This window comes from Simochromis diagramma, unplaced genomic scaffold (genome assembly GCF_900408965.1).
Source record: "Simochromis diagramma unplaced genomic scaffold, fSimDia1.1 OVJJ01000746.1, whole genome shotgun sequence".
Taxonomy (NCBI): domain Eukaryota; kingdom Metazoa; phylum Chordata; class Actinopteri; order Cichliformes; family Cichlidae; genus Simochromis; species Simochromis diagramma.
The window spans coordinates 675314-698377 of NW_024386757.1; the positions used below are offsets into that span (position 1 = coordinate 675314).

The 23064-nt window shown below is 40.3% G+C and overlaps 1 protein-coding gene across 1 annotated transcript; it reads right to left on the reverse strand.

Moving 5' to 3' along the window:
* Window positions 1-1157: 1157 nt before the first annotated feature.
* On the reverse strand, window positions 1158-23021 carry slc35f1 (solute carrier family 35 member F1). Its single transcript, XM_040026859.1, has 8 exons — window positions 21460-23021; window positions 19495-19670; window positions 14280-14407; window positions 12359-12518; window positions 11960-12116; window positions 10746-10798; window positions 8934-9088; window positions 1158-2285 (listed from the first exon to the last, which is right to left on the reverse strand). Exons 1-8 carry the CDS (start codon window positions 21561-21563, stop codon window positions 2052-2054), a joined length of 1167 nt encoding a protein of 388 aa, XP_039882793.1. The 5' UTR covers window positions 21564-23021; the 3' UTR covers window positions 1158-2051.
* Window positions 23022-23064: the final 43 nt, after the last annotated feature.

The following is a 23064-nucleotide window of genomic DNA, read 5'->3' on the forward strand; positions in this document are numbered from 1 at the left end:
GTACATTCAGAGGTCAAATAAAATAAGCAATGAACACAAGCTAAACTAAGGCATAAAAATATAACCTGTCTCTGATGGGTTTCTGACAATAATGGGGGCAAAGAGTAGATACGTGCAGTGGTTGGGATTTGGCTATTCCCCTGCCGCTCCTCGTTTCAACTATTTCTACTGCAGATCCCACAGATCAGTCACCCGTCCGCTCACCAGCTTGAAACAAGGAATAACAGTTTGTCTTCTCTGCTCAGCACTTTTATACTTCCACATAACTACATCCAAGCATGTTCCTGGCATGCTTGAACACTTTATTTCACATGTTACATTTTCTCATTCGGTTTAAACCTAAATTATTTTTCTATGATTAATCTTTAGCTTAACAACTTACAACTATTTTTCACACAGGACCAGTAGGATTGGATATTTTTATTCCTCAACAAATAAAGTCATCATTTAAATTGCTATTTGTATTTACTTCAGTTCAATTCAATTTTTTTTTTTACAGCACCAAGTCACAACAACAGTCGTCTCAAGGTGCTTTATACTGTAAGGTACCCCCACAATAATACATACAGAGGAAAACCGAACAGTCATATGGCCCCCTATGAGCAAGCACTTTGGCAACAGTAGGAAGGAAAAACTCCCTTTTAACAGGAAGAAACCTCCAGCAGAACCAGGCTCAGGGAGGGGCGGCCATCTGGGGTGAGACAAGGAAGACAGGATAAAAGACATGCTGTGAAAGAGAGCCAGAGATTAATAACAGGTATGATTCAATGCAGAGAGGTCTATTAACACATAGTGAGTGAAGAAGAAACACCCTCCTCCACAATGGGTTTCATTTAATATGAGTGACTCAGTAGTAACGCAACATATTGTTAAAAATGTCAGTCAGTATTCAGCAGTATTATGTCTGTATTATTGTTTCTACTGAGTAAGTGCATTTCAGAAATGGTTTTCTAATTATTTTTAGGAAATTTGGGATGTGAAAAATAGAATTATGAACACCAACAAATGGACATCTTTTATATTTTATTATTTGAAATGAATCATCTGTCATGTACACCACTAGAGTACACTGAAAAAAATAACCTGTGGGATTAACATAAAAAAATGTACATTGATTGCACGCAATTAAGTTATGTTTTGTCAACCTTTGTTTTTTATGTTCCAATTGCATACAATTATTTACACATAAAAACCGTGTCCGATAAATAAAACTCAGTTATGGTTGATCTCACTGTATGTACTGTACATTTTTTTTTTTTCAATCAAAGCAACCAACAAAAACATTTTGAACAATGACCTGTATTTTTCAAAACAGTATACAGCTGTAACAGCAGTCCAGATGATACATGAGTCATATGAATGCATCTCTTGAAAAACCAAAATGTACCTCACAAACATCTGCTGGATCCTGAATTCAACATTCTAGGGCCTATGACAAATATAACACTGAATTTGAAATCTCTTTCACGCCTCACTAATACTTACACTGTGGAAAACAGGGCGTTAGAATATAGTTATCCTTCTTTCAGCCTGCAAACAATCAGATCCTACAGAGAATCCTTCTTATTATATACAATGTGCACTTATTTTTGTAAATTTATTGAACTTCTTTCTTTGAAATAAGAGCAATATTGGGCAGACGATAGTTTACATCCATACAATATCCTCTTGCAAATATTAGAAGAAATACGTGATAACATAAAAATTACAATACCATCTCTTTACATCATCATATACAGCTACTATACTCTATGCACAGTCTTTGATGACCGTGAACTCAACTCACATTGCTATGCGTTTAAATTACATTCTGGTGAGTCATTTCTCAGTACATACAATATGTAGCTAAATGAATTTGTGTTTATGAGCATGGAGACATTTCTCCATTCAGACCATAAAATGAATACCATGACTTACCTGGCTGATCCCAGCTATCCTGCTTACCAGATTGGGCAAAGCCTAGCACTATTCATTTGTATACAAGGGAAACCTGGGGGTTGCACCTGACTCACAAGTTTATCATGCTAATGCACTTAACTCTGTCCCAGTTCTTAGGCTACTTTAACAGGAAACTCGTCTCCTTGCTCAGGGCTCAGGGTAGTGTAGATGACAGTGGGCTCCAAGACTCTAGGGCAAAGTGGAGGTGGTTCATATGGTGTTTGATTGTCTTTGTTTCTGAATTGCTTGTAGACTCGTGGGTCCTGGACCACATAGGTTGACGAGGAGGAGTAAAAAACCAGGCCCAAGATAATGATGAAGAATGACAACAGATAGAGACCCGAGAACTGAAACACAGAGACAGAGCTATCATGTGACGTTCAATATATGCATATATGCAATATTTTATTTTCAACCTATTCTAAAACTAATGTAAAGATGCACATTTCTTTTAGGATAATGCTGATTAATAACAGTTCATCGGGATTGGTTGTCCTGACTTGTCTTTTATTTAAATCTTATTTAAAGTCTCATAAAAATCTATTATATTTGTCTTTATTTGATAGTGCATGGTAGAAAATGTGGGGAATCAGTATTATCCAAGAAGGCAGTGTCAAAGTGAGATCTCTGCTGTTGGTATTAACACTATATTGCCAAAAGTATTCACTCACCAATCCAAATCACCAAATTCAAGTGTCCCACTTATTTTCATGGCCACTGCTTCTACAAACATTTGTGAGAGAATGGGTCACTCTCAGGAACTCAGTGAATTCCAGTGTGGTGCCATGTTAGGATGCTACCTATGCAACAAGTCTAGTTCTGAAATCTCCTTGCTACTAAATATTCCAAAGTCAAGTGTAAGTGGTATTATAACAACTTGGAAGTGACTGGGGAAGACGGTAACTTATTCACAAATTGGTGGTGTCAGCAGATGCTGATGCATATAGTGAGCAGAGGTCACCAAATTCTGCACAGTCAATCACTACAGACCTCCAAACTTCATGTGATCTTCAGATTAGCTCAAGAACAGATTCCTGTGCAGCTGCATCCAGCCTTACACCACCAAACGCAATGCAAAACCTGCATGCAGTCGTGTAAAGCATGCTGGACAACTGGACTTCAGTGCAGGCAGTGAAAGGAAGGCCTGTTCTCTGGAGTGAATAGGGATGGGTACCGGTATCCGGTGCCATGATGGCACCGGTTCTGACATAAACGGTAGTAACCAGACCGAAAAGCAGCGCACATTTCGGTGCTTTATTTCGGTGCTTTTTTTTCCTGAGATGTGATACACTTTGAATTCTAGCCAATCATTTTACGTTTCCGAGGATAGTAGGCGGGTCCAGGTACGTACGTTCTTTTAGAGCAGAGCTACAGATTAAAAATGCCCAAGGCAAAGCGGTCAAAAGTCTGGCTGTACTTCACAGCAAAAGATGCAAACTCAGCAGCCTGCAACAAGTGCTTTAAGGTGATACTGTGAAAACACCTCAAATCCGATGAAACACCTGGCGACGCATAGCGTTTTTTTTAAAAGCCGAAAAATGCGCCGTATTTGATAGCTTGCCGCGAGACCTCACACCGAGCGCATCTACTGCGGGTGTGGTGCCTGTTATCGGACCCGGATGATGATGGCAGCAGCAGCCGTTCTTCTCTGCGTGAGTAGCTTAATGTTGTCCGTGTGTAATTTACGTTGAGTAGGCTAACCACGTTATTACATTAATGCATGTAAGGTGAACTAGCAAACATCATCATAGCTACATGCGGCTGTCTTCTTGTTTGATGGCAGATACTCCCTTCACCCTGGCCAAGAAGGCTAAAATGACCAAAGAAAAAGTGGAAAACAGCTAAACATGAGAGGTTTTTGGATAAAGTTTGTGTTTTTTCCATTGTTTAAGCACTGCTTCCAGCCAAGAGTGATACCATATATGCCCTATAGCTGCAGAAAAGGCTAACATTGTTATCTTTTTACAAAAAAAAAAAAAAAAAAAAAAAACAGCTGAACATGAGAGGTTTTTGGACCAATTTGTGTTCTCCATTCTTTAAGCACCGGTTTGAGCACCGTTTAAGCACCGGCACCGTTTCAAAAGTACCGGTTTGGCACCGGTATCGGATAAAACCTAAACGATACCCATCCCTAGGAGTGAAGGCATTTTCTCTGGAGTGACGAATCTCGCTTTTCTATCTGGCAATCGGATAGATGAAGTTGGGTTGGTGGTTACCAGGAGAAAGATCTGACTGTACTGTGCCAAGGTTTGGTCGAGGGTGGTGGCACTCTCACTCTGTGTGGGTCCAGTGTTGGGAACAGTATCACTTCCTGTTCCTGTTACACAATGGTGTAGCTTATCTGTGTAGCCCATTTAAGTAAAAACTCTTGGAAAATGACTTTTTTCCTAGTGTCCCAAAGCTTTATTCAAAGCACACTCTTTGTTGAATAACTGGCTAATTATATTTACAGTATTCATTCACCGTGTCTTTAGGGATTCATTACATTAGCTTAGCTTTTAGCCAACTTACTAGCAGTACGGTGTCTTCAACTGTCCCTCCTGCACCTTAGTCCTAGTAGTCCTACACAGAAACCCCTAGTACACCAACCATTCACATCTAAAATTTTTCCCCACTCTGTGGCACACCCGCCAAGGAACAAACTCTGGTTTGGGTCATTCTGTTTTGAGAAACGTGTCGTTACAAACACCATGTCTTCCAAAGGCCAGAGCAGGGACATTCAATGAACCCTGAAATTGCTGGCTAAAGATAAACAGATTTGGTAAAATTCTAATTCACATCGGCAGCAATTAAAACCTGGATTCATCAATCGGAGGTCAGTAAAATTAATATTGAACCAGTGTGTAACTTTACCAAAACAATGTCAGACGTAGATGTAGTTTTCTCTCGTCCCCTCCTCAGTCGAACCAGGAATGACATGTTTAGTCACATATTTTCCTTAAATTGCTGGCTGTCTGAGTGGCGTCCAAAAAATGATGTGAGCTTTATAGATAATTGGGAAACTTTCAGGGGAAAACCTGATCTTAGCATGGAAGACAGCATCCATCCCACTTTGGATGGAGCAGCTCTCATTTCTAGAAATGTATTAAAGCCCCCAAAAGATGACTATCCAGAGCTGGGACCAGGAAGCAGAGTTGCAGTGCTAAAAGCCTCTATGCAGCTTCTCTCCTCCCGTTATCTCCCCAAAAACCCATCCCCTTAGAGACTGTATCTGCTCCCAGTCCAACAAAAAACAAACCAAAACTCAGCAAAAGACAACTTAAACATAAACAAATCACAAAGAAAGACCAATTTAGTATCTATAACTGCACCAACGAGTAAAACTGTTAAATGTGGATCATTAAGCATTAGGTCTGTCTTTCTGAGCCCAGGCTAGAAAACAATTTAATAATTGATCAGCATATTGATGTACCCTGCGTTAGAGAAAACTGGTCAAATGAATCAACACCCCTGAGTTATACTAGCTCAGAATCCTCAAAGCACAAGACGAGGAGGAGGAGCAGCAGCCGCAATATTCCACTCCTGCTTATTAATCAACCAAAGACCCAGACAGAGTTTTAATTCATTTAAAAGCCTGATGCTTAGCCTTCTTCACCCTAACTGGAAAACTCAAAAAACAGTTTTATTTGTTATCTATTGTCCACCCTAGCCCTTACTGATTTAGTTTTCAGTTCAGATAAAAATAATTATATTGTGGGTGATTTTAACAACCATGTAGATGCTGAAAATAACAGCATAAACATGGCATTTAATCTGTTATTAGACTCAATTGGCTTCTCTCAAAATTTAAAAGAACCCACCCACCACTTTAATCACACTCTAGATCTTGTTTTAATATATTGCATAGAAACTTTACGTTTAAAAGTGTTTCCAGAAAACCCTTTCTTGTCTGATCATTTCCTAATAACATTTAAATTTAGATTAATGGATTACACAGCAGTAGGGGAATATCAGAGTAGATGTCTTTTTGAAAGTCTGGTAAGTACGGAAAGAATTCCTCCACCGTTCTCTTCAATGTTATATACCAACACAGAGAGCAGCTAGCTAAATTCTACTCCCACAGTGGTCGATTATCTTGTTAATAATGTTACATCTTTGGTCAGTATGATCCTGGATACTCTGGCTCCTCTGAAAAAGAAAACTTGGCTCTGTTGAGCTTTAACATTAACTAGTAATAACTAGTAGAATCTTCCCATTGAATTTTTTTTGTGTTTTCCTTCCTCTGGGGAACTAAAAGTGCCCACCAAAAAACACATGACATATCAATGGAAAGCATAGGATGTCCTCTATTTAGTACATCAGTATTTAGTAAGGTACACTACAGGTCAAAAGGTTCAGAACACCCCAATTTTTCCAGTTATTTCTTACAATTCAAGTCGTTCAAGTCTAATGAATGGGTAAGTGGTGAACTGCCAGAGGTTAAAAAAGGTAAGGTTACCAAAAACTGAAAGATAATGTTTATTTCAGAATTATACAAAAATGCCTTTTTCAGTGAACACAAAATGGGTTAACAATTTAAAGCTGTTCTGCAGCAATAGAGGTTCATCAAGCCTTGAAAGCTGTTCATACTAATTCCTACAGCTGTTCCAACCTTTCACTCTGAACAGTCTGACAGGAAGAGGTCTGACAGACCCAAAGCCACAACTGATAAACCACAACAGAAAAAAGAACAAGATGGTAAGCTTGAAAACATGGAATGGCCAGCACAGTCTCCAGACTTAAACCCCATCAAGCTGGACAAAAGAGTGAAAGCAAAGTAACCTACAAGTGCCACATATTTATGGGAACTTGTGCAACAGATATGGGAAGAACTTTCTGACAAATATTTGATTGTATTGTAGAAAGAATGCCACAGGTGTGTTCAGCTGTTATATCTGCAAGGGTGGCTACTTTGACGAGTCAACAGTTTAGAATACTTATTTGTACTGTGCTTTCCTTTCAGAGTTCAATCAGACATTAAACTGGATAATTTTCAATAACAAACTGGACAAATTGACTGGCAGTGTAGCTCAAATAAGTCAAAAGATTTTGACCAAAATCAGACCTCATGTTATCTTAAATGGTATGGTACCTCATAGTACCATATCATCCCAACAGCCCCAATCACTCTCACACTGGAAACTTACTTGTTGTTCCTGGGGTATTTAAACGTAGAATGGGAGGCAGAGCCTTCTTTCAGGCCCCTCTTCTATGGAACTACCTCCCAGCTTGGATTTGGAAGACAGACACTATCTCTAACTTAAGATTAGGCTAAAGACTTTCCTTTTTGACAAAGCTTATAGTTAGGGCTGGACCAGGTATCCCTGAATCCTCCCTTAGTGATTGCGCCATAGGCCCAGTATTTCTCCTTCTCTCAACCCTTGTCACTCACTATGTGTTTATACACCACTCTGCATTTAATTAAGCATTATTATTCAGCTCTTTCTCCCTTCCACAGCATTTTTTTTGTCCCGTCTTTCTCACCTCTATAAATTGCAGCAGATGACCTTCCTAAGCTTGCTTCTGGTGGAAGTTTCTTTCTGGAGGTTAAAAGCTTTTCTTTCCACTGCCACCAAAGTGCTTGCTCATAGGAGGTCATCTGATTGTTGGGATTTTCTCTACATTATTGTAGGGTCTTTACTTTAAAATATTAAGCACCTTGAGGCAACTGCTGTTGTGATTTGGTGCTATATAAATAATATTGAATTGAATTGAAATATGGTGTGGGGTTGTTTTTCAGGAAGTGAGCTTAGCCCCTTAGTTCCCAGGAACTCTTAATAGTTCAGCATACCAAGACATTTTAGACAATTTCATGCTCCACACTTTGTGTATTTGCGATCATTCTCTTGCTTATACATCCACCTTCATTTTATCATCATCATCCTGGTAGATGGCAGCAGCTTTTTATCATCATCGTCTCAGTACATGTTTTCTTCAATTATATGAAGCATACCAATGCTCTATGCTGAAAAACAGCCCCACATCATGAGGTTCCCACCTCCAAACTTCGGTGTTGGGATGGCGTTTTTGAGACCAGGTATATGCATATGTGTCTTGACTTCTTTTCATGTGTGGATTGTATGGGTTGTTACCGACATCTAGTGATATTTCATGTCAATAGCACCATTAAAAATATATTTACTAAGAACATAGATGAAGCGTTCAATACTTATTTTACCCAATGTACTGTGCTAAAACAATCATCTGACAAATAAACTCTAATGTTTTAATGGTTTCAAGGCATTATTTAAGCATTTCAGCTCCCAGTTTTGGGATTACCTGTTTTCCCTTCTAGTGGACATGGTTAATGGCAACTAAGCTATTGATAGTTTCTTATATGCTACAACTAAGCTACAACGTAAATAAATGTGGCATAAAGACCGTCAGTTACGAGACTTCCGATAAAAATTTACTATAAAAAATTTTTTTCTAAGGTTGTAAGAAAACAGTTTCCAGAAAATCTGCTCAGTTTAAACTCTTAGGTGGCATTTTAAAATATGCTTTGACACATTTTTACAACACATCTCAAGTTCTCAGCTTTGAAGATACATTTCTCATTATAGCAACACCGAATACAGTAAAGATAAACTCCGTTTTCCTTGTATATTGCCTGTGTGAATGTCCTGCTGCCCATGTCACCAAACCCACTCACCCTCCACCATCAGACCTGTGCCACCTGCCTGCCAGCATAGCTCTTGCCTTTTTGTGTTCACCTCATCCATTCTTAACTTCATATCACTTTTTATGAGCAAAAAAAGTATTTCTAAGTGCAACAAGTATCATTAGCATTTTCATAAGTCACAACAGTGTACATCATTTATACCACAATGCAGTTCAGTTATTTTAGTTTTAATCAACTAAATCAATTAGTCTAGTCAAACTAAATAGTGCTTTACTCATATATATATATATATATATATATATATATATATATATATATATATATATATATATATATATATATATATCTTTTAAACTGCACATCATCACATAAATGATTCCTGGCAGTTGATTACCTTGTAGTGAAAGAGAAAGAGGCCACAGAAGAGACTGTAAAGGTCAGCTGTGAGCAGAGACAGATTGACTGAGGTGGCACTAGTCCTCTTCATCACAACAGGCATGAAGCTGTAAAGGCCAAACATGAAGGCACTGAAACCAACATAAAGAAGACCTGCGAACACACAAAGAGGTATCGTTTTTAATAGGATTTATTTTTATTTCATTATAAAGTGCTCAAATACAGTAGAGAAACTCTATATAAGAACCAGTCTATGTACCATTTACCATAAAAGTGGTTATTGTGATCTTATGGATCATGCTATGAGTTATTGCTAACTCTTCATTCCCAACCTACACTGTAGAGATGCAGAAAAACACATTTGTGTACCAACATTTTTTACATACTGAGGCATAGTCACAAGCCCTTTTCTCCAGACAAACCAAGGCAAAGAACTTTTATGGGATTTCCTAACACATTTTGTGTCTTTTTGTAAGTGAACAGGGTACTTCTCCAATACTTTTCATTTTAGTTCAGTTGTATTTCTATTGAACCAAATCACAACAATAGGTGCCTCAATGTGATCTATATTTATATTCTAGCCTGATTCTACCAGAGGTTTCTTTCTATTACAAGGGAGTTTTTTCTTCACAGAGTCTCCAAGTGCTTGCTCATAGGGGGTTGTCTGATTCCAATACTATGTGGTCTTTATCTTACAATGAAGTGCCTTAAGGGACTGTTGTAAATAGTCTCTATACACATATACAGTTGAACTGAACTAACTTGAATGTGATTCCTGCCACTTTGACCAAGATCCATGTGAGCATATCTGAGAATGAGAGGTTTCAGGGTGCTTTGCCTCCTCTTTTATGGCTGATGTACCTACCATCAAAATGCCATCTTGTGTGACTGGCAGCAGCCACTAGAAAGGGCTACCTTATAATGCAAGCATGTAGCTTGAAAATTTCTTCTCAGAAGCCCATCCCTTGATAAAGCACACTAGTTCCATCTCTGACTCTGTCACTTACAGAAGGGAACTGAAGAGCGTGCAAATCTTTGAAGTCTTATTTGTGAGAAAGCTTGAGAAAGTCTGATAAAGTTTGAGAAACAAATGCTTTGACTTTTTATCCTTGAGTGATGGTTTCCCATGTTTTCCTAAGTGATGAGCTTCATTACATACTTCAATACGAGGACCCATGTGCTTGGAAGTGTGAGTAAATGCATCAACTGCATTTTCATTGACCTCTAGGTCAATACAGAGATGCTGTAGGTCAGCATCTCTGCAAAAAGCCACATCATCTGCAAAAAGCAGAGATGAGATCCTGAGAAAGTGAAAGCCTTCCGCCACTTGGCTACGCCTAGAAATTCTGTCCATAAAAATTGTGAACAGAATCGGTGACAAAGGGCAGCCCTGGCGGAGCCCATCACCCACCAGGAACAAGTCCGACTTATTGCTGGCTATGCGGACCAAGCTCTTCAAAAGCGGTCGTATAAGGACTGAATGGCCCGTAGCAATGGGCCAGACACCCCATACTCCCGGAGCACTCCCCGCAGGACATCCCGAGGTACATGGTCGAATGCCTTCTCCAAGTCCACAAAACACATGTAGACTGGTTGGGCAAACTCCCATGCACCCTCGGGTATCCTCAAGAGGATAAAGAGCTGGTCCAGTGTTCCATGACCAGGACGAAAACCGCATTGTTCCACCTGTATCCGAGGGTCAACTAACACACACACACACAACTCTGTGTGTGTGTGTGTGTGTGTGTGTGTGTGTGTGTGTGTGTGTGTGTGTGTGTGTGTGTGTGTGTGTGTGTGTGTTCAGAGTCACCTATCTGCCAGTTCCAGGATACTCTTAGAAGCTCTTTGTGTTCCATGATAGCCCTGCAACAAAGCATACACAGAGATTTAATAGCACTGGCTTATTTTTACAGAACCAGAGTTCCTTTAGGGTCTTGGCACTTGGTGCACAGTGGACAAAGAATGTTTATTCTAGTTTAGTATGGCCAAAACCACTTTCAGTGGTCCCAAAAAAGTTGATTCTGTTCATCTGGACGTAACATAACAATTTGCATATTAATGATCAAGAAACTGACCTCATGGCCCATTGTTTGCCAGTGGTGCTAGTTTCAGTCATTATACTAATGTACTCATTATACAGTTGGAGAAACCTGCAGTCAGCAGAGACTGAAGAAGTCACTTGGATGAGTGACAAAACGTTTCTCCCACTGAAAACACTATGTTCAAATGAACAGAATCAACCTTTTGGGATTTCCTTACCTGGATGATTGAGCATGCATCAAGACACTTTCAGTGCTGTTTCGCTTTTTGTGTAAAGGTTCAAATTGCAGATAAATGGGGTGGTTGTAGCTCAGGAGGGAGAGCAGGTCATCTGCATACCAACTGGAAGGTTTGGTGGTTTGATTCCTGGCTGCTCTATTGTGCATGCCATATATACTTGGGAAGATGCTAACCCCAAGTTGCTCTCTCCAATGCATATACTGGAGTATGAATGTTAGATAGAAAGCACTTACTTAGAAAACACATAAAAAAGTGCTTGTGTGAATGGGTGAATAAGTTAAGTTGTATAAACTGGCTTGAGTGCTCAGGTGGAGTAAAAAAAAAGTTCTATATAAGAACTAGTCCATGTGCCTCAAAGTTTTAGATTTCATTTCCTGGTGAAAATTTGTCTAAAATACCTGATAGGAATGAGTGGAAAGGCCTACCTATAAGTTACATTCAGAAAGTGTTGTTCTTACATCCTCTCACCATTTGTACCTGTAATGAACCTGTGTTATCATTATGCATTAATACTTAATTTTTTTAAAGGTAAAATGTATTCTCTTAAAGGCTAATAACAAATGCTGTAAAATACACATAGTTCAGTTAAAAGTACAATATGTCTAAAATTTGATTAAATTTAAAATTCAATTTAGAAATTAAAGAAAACTACATCAAAACTGTGCTAAATATACCTAGCTTGTTACTTATTAAATTTTGACCACTTGCATTTATGAAGCATGTTTCTCCTCCACACAAACTCACAGCTGAATGCCGCTGAAGAAGGATCCAAATAGTCCCAACATGCCCAGGAATTCAACACGACTCAAGTTCTTTACAATAAACTCTTCGCATACATTGGATATTCCATACAGCATTGCTCCTCCCAGAACTAGCAGATTCCCAAACAGCTTCTGCTCTCCTGGAAAGATTCAGGAAGAAAGAGAGGAGGAATGAACACTCACAAATGACCAAGAGACCCCAACAAACTCACAGCACCCACACATGCATGCACCCTTAGTGGGCCACAATAATGCATTGTTTATCATATCAAATTACCAGTGGATCTGTGCCTTGATGAGCTGCTTGCAATCAAATGTAAATTTGTTGAGTGTCATCTTTTAAGTATTTATGTGTACTTGACAGTGTGTACTTGGTACTTGCCAAAGCCTTGCTGTCCACCAAGAAGAATGTCAGCTCCTACCATGCAGCCAATGCCAAGCAAACATAGACCTGTCCCGACAAAATGGACAGTCTTGTATCTCACTAGGAGAAAGAACCAGGACAGCAGCAATACCACTGGGATGACAAAACAGTCTAAGAGCTGAGAGAAAGAATCGTGCACAGAGAAAAAAATAAACAGGTTGATGATTTCTTTTTTACGTTCACACCGGAAGTGTTGTTTCCTTCTAATCAGACTTATCTTTTTGTTACTGTTGACTAGTGGCTCCATTACTGTGTATTCTAAACATTTTCAGTAGAGTTTGATTTCAGTAGAGTTCCTAGTGGTCTGTCAATGCAGATTAGATCCACATCACTGTCAGAGGATACCAATTTAATGTTTAAGAGACCCAAAGATTAATAATCAAATAGAATAGAACAGAATAGCCCTTTATTGTCATTGTAGATGTACAATGAAATTGTGGGTGACCCACACAAACTGTGCAGGAATATAATATAAATAGTAAGACTGCAGGAATAATTATTCATCCATCCATCCATCTTCTTCCGCTTATCCGGATCTGGGTCGAGGGAGCAGCAGCCTAAGCAGAGAAGTGTCCATTTGAGCAGGTGGGTGTAGCTGGTGTGGATCCCTGCCTCCTGTAACCACCTTGGGGCGGGCCTACCATTCTCTCAACTGGACAGCGCACCTAGAGTTAGATCTGGACAATCAATGGAGGCTATTTATGGCCAACTTCACTGTCACCTCACCGCCAGTTCGGCAACCCACCTAAGCTGGTAACAGGCTCAAAGGCCGTTAGAGTTTCCATTTATGACACCCCATACTCCTGAAGCACCTCCCACAGGACACTACCAGGGACATAGACAAATGCCTTCCACAAGTCCACAAAGCAGCTCGTCCGGTGTTCCACGACCAGGATGAAAGCCGCATTGTTCCTCCTGTATCCAACTACGGACTCTCCTTCACATCTCCTTCACATCACCCATCATTGAATCATACTTTTATTATCTCTGGCTCTCTTTCACAGCATATGATTTTTCTTGTCTTCTTTCCCTCTCCAGAACAAGTCTCGGCAGATGGCCACCCCTCCCTGAGCCTGGTTCTGCTGGAGGTGTCTTCCTGTTAAAAGGGAGTTTTTCCCTCTCACTGTCGCCAAAGTGCTTGCTCATAGGAGGTCATATGATTGTTGGGTTTTTCCCTGTATGCATTATTGTAGGATCTACCTTACAATATAAAGCACCTTGAAGCAACTGTTGTTGTGATTTGGTGATGTATAAATAAAATTGAATTCAACTGAATTCAACTGAAGTCGGCAGTGCTCCACTCGCACTATACACAGTGCAGGTAGAGCACCACTTTCCCCTCCTGAGTCGCGTAAACATATCGCAATATATATCGTGTATCATGAGAGGGCCAAAAAATATCTTGATATTAGATTTTCCTCTCATCACCCAGCCCTACTTTATTCTATACACTTTAAGCACTTTACATACCTTGCACCCTGTGCTAATTTAAATTCACTTATTACATTTCAAAGACATGCATGTCTTTGAAATGTGGGAGGAAGCCAGAGTAACTAAATTCTGAACTGCAAATCCCACATATCCAACCAAGAACCTGCTTGCTCTGATGCAGCAACACCTAGCATGGCACCACCATGCCACACTGGCGAAGCAGAAGTCAAGGTATCCTGATTCTTCACTGATTTTCCATAATGGAACTCAAGGGCTTTTTTATTTAAGAAAAAAAAACCAAAAAAAAAAAAACCCCTCAAACAAGCTTTGTACCATAAACATCAACATTATTTTGTCAGACTTCACAAAAACTCTATGGGTACTATGAGGACAGCTGGCTTTGATGTAATGTCTGCAAACACGCACAGAAGCACTCACACATACCAACCTGTACACTGGACAGTGTAGTGTACTGGTAAGCCCTAAGGACCAAATAGTTGGCCTCAATGTCTATGACACCCAGAATCATGTATTTCCACCAGCGCTGCATTAGAATGGCCAGCAAGTTCCCTTCCCCTGGTGAGAAACATAGAAAGGAACAAAAGGAAAGAATCTCACAACAGTATTCCAAACATAGGGACAAGATAATTCGCTCCATTACAGCACATGTGCACACACACACTCACACACAAAATCGTGTTTTCATATCTTAGTGGGGACATCTAATGCTTTCCCTAGCATCTTACCCTAACCATCACAAATGAAGGAATAACCCTAACTGCTTAGCCTAAACCTAACCATAAACGTATTGTAACCCTGATACTAAAACCACATTTTGAGTGTCAAAAAGACTTCAAACTCTTGGGGACAGGCATTTTGTCCCCATAAGGGCTACTGGTCCCCACAAGTTTAGTAATATTCAAATTTTTGGTCCCCACAAATATATGTAAACATTGTGTACACACACACACAGTCACAAATGTCCTATTTAGTCAGTCAGCCAAAAATATTATTTTCTGTTTATATTTCGTGAAAATTGTGCAAGTAGTTTATACCATAAGATCAAATATGAAAGTCATTTCCACAACTTTGTCATTATCAAATAAAGTTAGGATCTTGCAACACAGAAGTTTGCAATAAGTGACAGTGAGTCTTTCACATCAATGTGAAAGATCAACAGGACCCTAAGAGTCTTCATCAGGGACTCAATGGGGACGTGGCAGACAACACTGGAGGCCAACTTCAAAGTCATAGCACAAGTCACCATCAAGTGCGGGATGTACCAAGGAGATGCTCTGTCCCCACTGCTGTTCTGCATAGGCCTGAACCCCCTCAGTGAGTTCATTAACAACACTGGCTATGGATACCGACTATGGAATGGAGCAGTTGTCAGTCACCTCCTCTACATGGATGACATTAAGCTGTATGCCAAGAGTGAACAAGACATCGATTCACTGATCCACACCACCAGGATATACAGCAATGACATCGGAATGTAGTTCAGACTGGAGAAGTGTAGTCAGATGATAACAAAAAGAGGGGAAGGTAGTCAGAACTGAGTGGATCAAACTACCAGAAGGCAACATTGCAGACATAGAGGACAGGTACAAGTACTTGGGGATCCCACAGGCAAATGGAACCATGAGTTTCAGCACCACAGTCCAGGATGAGACAACGAACATCCACGAATACATCAGCAAGACGGCCCCAACCGACAGCGTGCTTAGTGAATACCTCAGGCAGCAGAAACCCGAGGAGGAGGAGGAACCATCATGAAGGACAGGCCCCTGCACGGTATGTGTTAGGTTTTGTATTGTTGATTGTCATTTATGCTTAGAAATATTTAACCATATATGCTTAGAGGTGTATAATCAATTGTGTAGTGATAGGACTGTGATCTTTAGCAGGCTGCAAAGGCTTGGTGTGTATTCCACACTGGAATGCACACCTACATCCTAGGAGCATGGAGAGGTCGTACCTTGTTTTATTGTTTTATGGTAGGATTAACGTAGCTACTAGGGGTGCAACGATATTCGTATCGATATTGAACCGTTCGATACAGTGCTTTCGGTTCGGTACGCATATGTATCGAACAATACAACATTTGTAATTTATTTTATCAACTTTCCTTCTGACGATGCTGTCTGTGTTGAGCGCTCAGTGAATCTGCGTTCGACTACTCCGCCTAGGCTGCACTGTCGAGCGCAGATCCACTGAGCGCTCAACACAGACAGCATAGTCAGAAGGAAGAGCGCAGGGCAAGCTAGCAAGACAGAAGTTAAGCTCTCCTTGCAACATTCAGATCTGGCGTTTGGAATTATTTTGGTTTTCATGTGACGTATGACCCTGAAGGTAAGCGAGTCATGGACTAAAGTAAAACAGTATGTTGGATGTGCCATGCAATGCTCAATTACATGGGTGGGAACTAGTGTGTTAGCGCAGTTAGCTCGTTAACGTGTTGGCCGTCTAGCCCCATGCACGGGGCGATCGGCGGTAGCTCGTTAACGGAGATTTGCCGTGTTGTGGCGTTAAGGTCATTTTAACGAGGTTAACCTGAAAGCACTAGTGGGAACACAACAAATATCATCCTAGTGCAAAGACAAAAACAACAAGCATGCATGCTACAAACTTTACCAGAGTCATTTAGACAGCCGTTAGAACAGGATTCTCCTTATGGGGACCTGATATGTTTAATATGCTGCTGAGAATATAGCCCAGAAGAAGCGGATAGTATAGCTTTTATTTTGGAAAGAGCCATTTCTCTGTAATAAACTCTCTTTTCCAAAGATGAGTGATTCCTCAATCAGATACAGGGCTCGCAAAATCGCTAGCCCGACGTCCCGGGGCTAGTGATTTTTCCAGTCGGGCTACCAAAATCTATCTCTGCCCTGCCCGTCGGCCTATCGTAGGAAGGAAAAATATATGTCAATGCTTTTGCATTCTTTCGGAAATGTAGCTGGGTAATTATGTCATTGGCATGGGTGAGCCACTGTCAATATGTGACATATTCAAATCGCGTTTGAATTTGCGCTTGTTTTTTGCTTTCACTTTGCAATCGCGTGAACTGTGTATAGAGAGCGACAGTACTGATTGGTGAGTGATGATAATTTGTGCACCAATTCCTCTGACATTGTCTTATCAATCGTTAGCTTACTACGCAAACATGACAAGTGAAATCTCCCGCAGCAAGCTTAAACATGTGAGAGGTTGATCGCGCAGAGAATCGCTGAGCTTATGTGAGTGTGTGTGTAAAAGCAGCAGGATATATATTTCAGTTCTGCTGAGCCAAATAAGACAGGTCAGGGTGAAGAAGTGACAGCCAAAGAAAAGCTTACTGCAAAACGGAAAAGTTATGACAAATCGGACTATAAGGCAAAAAGAAAGTGCAGCTTTATGGTTTCATGGACAAAATAATTTCTGTGGCTGCAATATGACGAGCTAAATAACCAGGGGTGCACATAAGTGGTCCGCAGGTGCGCATTCGCTGTCAAAATAAAAAACACGCACAAGGTTTAGGGTTAAATTTAAAAACTGTACTTTTGAGTTAAAATATATATTTATAATTTTAATAAATGACAAATGAAAAAGGCATGAACATTTTATTTTGTATCGAAAAAATATCGAACCGTGACACCAAAGTATCGAACCGAACCGAACCGTTTTGTGTATCGTTGCACCCCTAGTAATTATATTGTCTTCAACGTTCCAGCGGATGGGTTCAAGCTACAAACTTATCAATATGTACAACTGCAAATAGTGGAGGTGGCTGACATCCAGAAATCCTACCAGTGACTGGACAAAGCTGGACTAAAAGACAGCACAGAGGCACTAATCATGACAGCACAGGAAGAAGCTCTGAGCACAAGATCCATAGAGGCTGGGGTCTATCACACCAGGCAAGACCCGAGGCACAGACTGTGTAAAGATGTCCCCGAGACAATCCAGCACATAACAGCAGGGTGCAAGATGCTAGCAGACAGGGCATACATGGAACACCATAACCAAGTGGCCGGCATAGTATATAGAAACATCTGTGCCGAATATGGCCTGGAAGTCCCGAGGTCAAAATGGCAAACTCCCCCAAGGGTGGTGGAGAATGACCGAGGGGCTTCCAGATACAGACGGACAAAATGGTGGTGGCTAACCAACCAGACATAGTGTTGGACAAGCAGAAGAAGACGGCCTTAGTGATAGATGTAGCAATACAGAAGGAAGGCATGAAGGAACATGAGAAGCTTGAGAAGTAACAAGGGCTCAGAGAAGAGCTCGAGAAGATGTGGAGGGTGAAGGTAACAGTGATCCCAGTGGTAATCGAAGCGCTCGGTGAAGTGACTCCCAAGCTAAATGAGTGGCTCTCATCAAAATAACTAATGTCCACTCTTATTGGAGTGGACTCTGACCACTAACCTCTAACTCAGCATCCTCATCCTGCTGGACCTTTCTCTAGCCTTCAACACCGGTTTCTCATCTAACTAACCGGTGCTTTACTCTCTTGCTTTCAGTCCTATCTCTCCAACACACAATAGTTTGTGAACAGTAAATGGACATAAAGCACTTTTCTACTCTATCTCGCACTCAAAGCACTTTATACAAGTGCTTTCTAACTAACATTAGCACACATTCATACTCCAGTGGATGCATCGGAGTGCATCTTGGGGTTAGTATCTTGCCCAAGGATATTTAGGATTCAGACTGGAGGGTTTGAACAACCAATTAGCAGATGACCTGCTCTATACCGCCTGAGCTACAGCCACCCAGTCTGTTACACGTCTACTCCAGTTAACCAAGATGTGCCTCAAGGTTCTGTGCTTGGATCCCTGCTCTTCATTTTGGTATTTATTTGCGAGTCTAGTTTCATTTCAGCTTATCTGGTTAAATTCTGTCATGCCTAGGCTACAGTGTAAGTTCATGGCTTATCACGTTCCCCTTGTGTCCCACCCCTGTGTTTAAGTCTCCCATATTGGTTAGTGTGTCTGTCTGTCATGTCTCATGTCTGCGTGGTTCATGTTGTCAAGCTCATGTCACGTCTGCGTCCTATTTATAGTTCCTGTTGTATTTTGAAGGGGTCTTGTGTTCCATGGTGTCATTAGGTTCATTCTAGTCAGCTGTTTCCTCATGTGTCTCCACTTCCATTGATCTCCTCGTTTGTGTATTTAAGCCCTCTGTCTTCTTGACTTCAGTGTCTTGTGTCTGTGCTACCCACATCATGTCACAGTTTTCATAGTTATCTTGTTAAAAATCATAGTGAGAATCATAGTTTAAAGTCATAGTTAAAATTTGCCCAGTGTATATTTAGGTTTTCTCTCATTTTGCCTTGTCTTATGTTTGTGAGTTTCAGCCCCAAAATAAAGGCTTGCTTTTTGTTCAAGTTTAGTTTTGGTTCTCATCTGTGTCTCCACCTGGGTCCTCCTCACACACTCCACACAGTCTGCCTCCGCAGGCTGTGACAATATTAACATAAAAACAAAACATAAAACAGGCCTGATGGTACTCAAACTGAACTTGAATTAAAAGTCAACACAAAAAAGACTGTATAGACCCTGGTATTCATTGACATAGACAGTTGCCTCATCTTCATTATTATCATTCTTATTATAATTAGATAGCTAGATAGAATATTGATATTGATTTATGCACTCACACATCTTAGCTTGTGGCTTTACCTTGCTTGACTGCCAACGTGGTAGTGTACACCAGAAACAGCAGGATGTAGTTGAGGAAGCTCTGAAACACTGGAGTGTTAGCGTGAAAGTCATTCGCCAGGTATTTGCTTGTCAGACCTAAAGCGCAAATTAACAAGGACAGGACCTGACCCAGGGCCAAGGTCACCAGCAGGTCCCTGTGGAGGACAGCACACACGGACAAAAAGTCAGTTTTATCACTGAGCATGAATGGCAAGGATTATTACAATCATAAGGCAATAATATACTCTAACGTTCTCTGCTTGTTACATCATTCTCTGTCATAAGAGATGACTTATAAAATTAAATACCTGAAATCATACTTACTAATGCAATAACCGTTTTTGGCCACCAGGAGTACTTGAATGTACCAAGAAGCACACAGTGACCCACAATATTTTGTCAAAAGTATACGCTTGTCCGCCTTCACAAGTATGTGAACTTTTTTTTAAAAAAGAAAACCTGTCCTGCAGTCAGTATTGTGATCTGAGTGCACGGTGGTGCCGAACACATTTTGCTTTTGCAACAACAGCTATACAGAATCTCTATAGGCTCCTCTTGTTCATGTGAATCTTTTATCTGTTTATTTGTTTGTTTGTTTTTGTTTTATTTCAGACATTACATTATATGTGGAATAGTACAACGATGTCTAAGGCAAGACAGGCAAGACACCAAAACAATAAAAAAATACAACAGGTGGGGAGGTAGAAACAAATAGACAAAAACAGACAAAATAGTTTGTTTGAAACAAACAAGAATTCCTTTCACTGGAGCTTGTGAAAACAACCCCAGACCATAATACCCAGTTTACACCAACCACTGCATCCAATGCTTTATATTGCACTTAGTGATGTAATGCTTAAATGTAGCTGCTCGGCCATGGAAACCAAAAATGATCATCACTTGATATCTTACTGTTTGTGTCTGATAAGGTTGTCCACTGTTGGAATGACAGAGAATGAATCAAAACAGTACAAGGAAGGCAGCTAAAAATTAGAAGTAGAATAGAATAGAATTAGAATTGAACTTACCATAAAGCTATGTAAAACTGAAATGGTCCTCCTCCACCAAGACAGAAATAACTATTTGTGCAATAATTACCAAGAGGATGTTGATTAAACTTGGTGGAGATGTGGGACATGAGAAAAGGAAGAACCTATTGAACCCATTCGATTACTTTCCGCATCTTGCAAAAGAAGGATCAATTTAAGCCTTTCTGTAGGTTACTACAAGTGACTCTTTCACTTTGTCACGTTGTTTTCACAGCTGAAACGTTGATGTGTTGCACATATAAATTCGAGCTAGTTTAAGCTAATAGACGACACCAATATAGGAGAAATATGCTTTCTCTTTCTAGTCCCTGTCAGGACTCTCGCTGCAGCATTTTGGATTAACTGAAGGCTTTCCAGGGAGTTTTTTTTAGGACATCCTAATAATAACGAATTACAGTAATCATGCCTAAAAATAATAAATCCATCTACTAGTTTTTCAGCATCACTGTGAACAGGGATATTTATAATTTTGGAGATGTTTCGAAAATGGAAGCGAGCAGTCCTACATATTGGTATTGGTAGGCATGTAGTAGGCAAATACAAAGGGAGTTTGAAGGATGCAGTGAGTGAGGCCAATGAGTAGAGGTGACGGAGGCTTTAGCAGACACGGGGACTGGACAGCAGCAATTTAGCGGAAAGATAAACGCAGCACGGCAGCAGACACCGACCCAACACAACTTGTCTAGCCCTGGACACCAACATAAAACGAAATGTATTATAAATGTATTAACGCTCCTTCTCGAATGCTTTACCCTCCACACACAGAGCTCTTTGCACGATGCTACGATGACATCTGTTGCTCAGTATGCAGCAGAATCTGACGGGTGTGATGGCCAGCTTGTGTTTGGAGCGCAGAGTGAATGTAAATTGTTCAGCGCCATCACGATCATCTTACCTCGTCAAGACCTTTCTGATCCGCTGGTAAAGGCTTGCGGTGCCCGTATCTCTGGGAACACCCTCTACTGTCGACACAAAAGAAATCATTCTTTTACCGAGCATGCGGATATCAGCGCATTGTGCTCGGAGGAGTACCGGAGGAGAAGGAGGGGCGTCGGCAGAGAAGCTGCGGAGCTACTGGTCTCCGTCCCGCGGGCAGCAGTGCACAGGTTGCAATGCACTTCGCAGGTGATACAAAAGCAACGACGCTGTTTCTACTTCTGAATTTAGAAGTAGAAAATTAGAGATCATCCAGGAGCTGACCTCTAATTTGATGACCTCTAACTGCATAAATCTTTTAAGATTTATTAAAAAGTTATTGGTGTGTGTCATCTGTCTTTGTGGACAGACAGAGCTCTTTATCCGCATAGTAATGAAAATATGCCTTCTAATAAGGGAAGCGTGTATAATGTAAACTGAATTGGTCCTGACATGGGACCCTGTGGAATTCCATAATTAGCCTTAGTGTGTGAAGAGGACTCTCCATCTCCGTGATCATATTAGATCTATTAAATGATTCAAACAAGTATAGCCCGGTACCTTTTAATGCCTACAGCTGGCGCTAATCGCTGTAATAAAATGTGATCAACTTTCGATCACTGCACAGAGGTCTAGCATGACAGGCAGAGATGAGTCCACAAGATCATTTGAAACCTTCACTAAAGCTGTTTCTATATTGAATGTAACCCTAGAGAGTTACTAAGGGTTTCAGTGTATTATGAGCAGAGATGGGCAGTAATGCATAATCTGATTACTTTTTTAAAGTAATGGGATTACTTTCTTGGAGATGTAACAGTAACGAATTACTATTTAAAAGTAACAACCAACGATTATGAGTGAGGTTAGAATATTGCATTCATTATCAAGTTTTACTAAGTAAAATTACTGTGATGAGAAATAATAAAATAGCAGGTGTCTCTCCAGATGGTATGTGAAGCATTCATTGATAACATAGGCCAAGCCACCCCTCCAGGATTCTTTGAAATGATTGGTCTGGGAAGAAAATTGTGTAGTTTGGCATTGCTCAGTTTCCTTAAGAATGGCTTCTTGGCAGCAACCATTTTACATGAGGCTTCGAAAACATATGGATCACCTGAAGGGTCAGATCCATCTCACGGGTCTTGTGCCATTACCTTGCAGGATTTTTTCTGTTTCTATATCTCAAGGACATGGCAATACGTGCCTTGAGATGACTGTTGTGTTTTGGTGAAATAATAAAACTAAAATGCAAAGAATGCTAATATGCCAAGTTTTCAGTTAAAAACTTTTTTGATGCACAAATACTATTTGATGCCCATCAGAATGTCACCATTGGCATTTTTCATAGCTGGATTTATGCTTGATTCAACGATCTATGCTAAGTGACTAAAAAAAAAAAAAAACAATAAAAAAAACCAACATTGTACCTAACCATTTTCAGACTAATGTCCGAAGAAAAACTTCAGACACAAACTATTATTCAAGACCACCTTAAAAATGACAAACAAGTCTCGCTGCACTGAAGCAAAATATAAAGAACTGAGTCGTGTCCAAGCACACAGTGAGTCGAGGCTAAATCATAATA

Bases quoted from the DNA above. Each gene is read 5' to 3' on its own strand.
- slc35f1 (XM_040026859.1), bottom strand. From the start codon at position 21,563: ATGCTCGGTAAAAGAATGATTTCTTTTGTGTCGACAGTAGAGGGTGTT. The intron at 12,519-14,279 runs GTTGGTATGTGT...TCTTTCTCTCAG, and splicing joins CTACACTGTCCAGTGTACAG to CTCTTAGACTGTTTTGTCAT. The intron at 12,117-12,358 runs GCAAGTACCAAG...GAATCTTTCCAG, and splicing joins TGGTGGACAGCAAGGCTTTG to GAGAGCAGAAGCTGTTTGGG.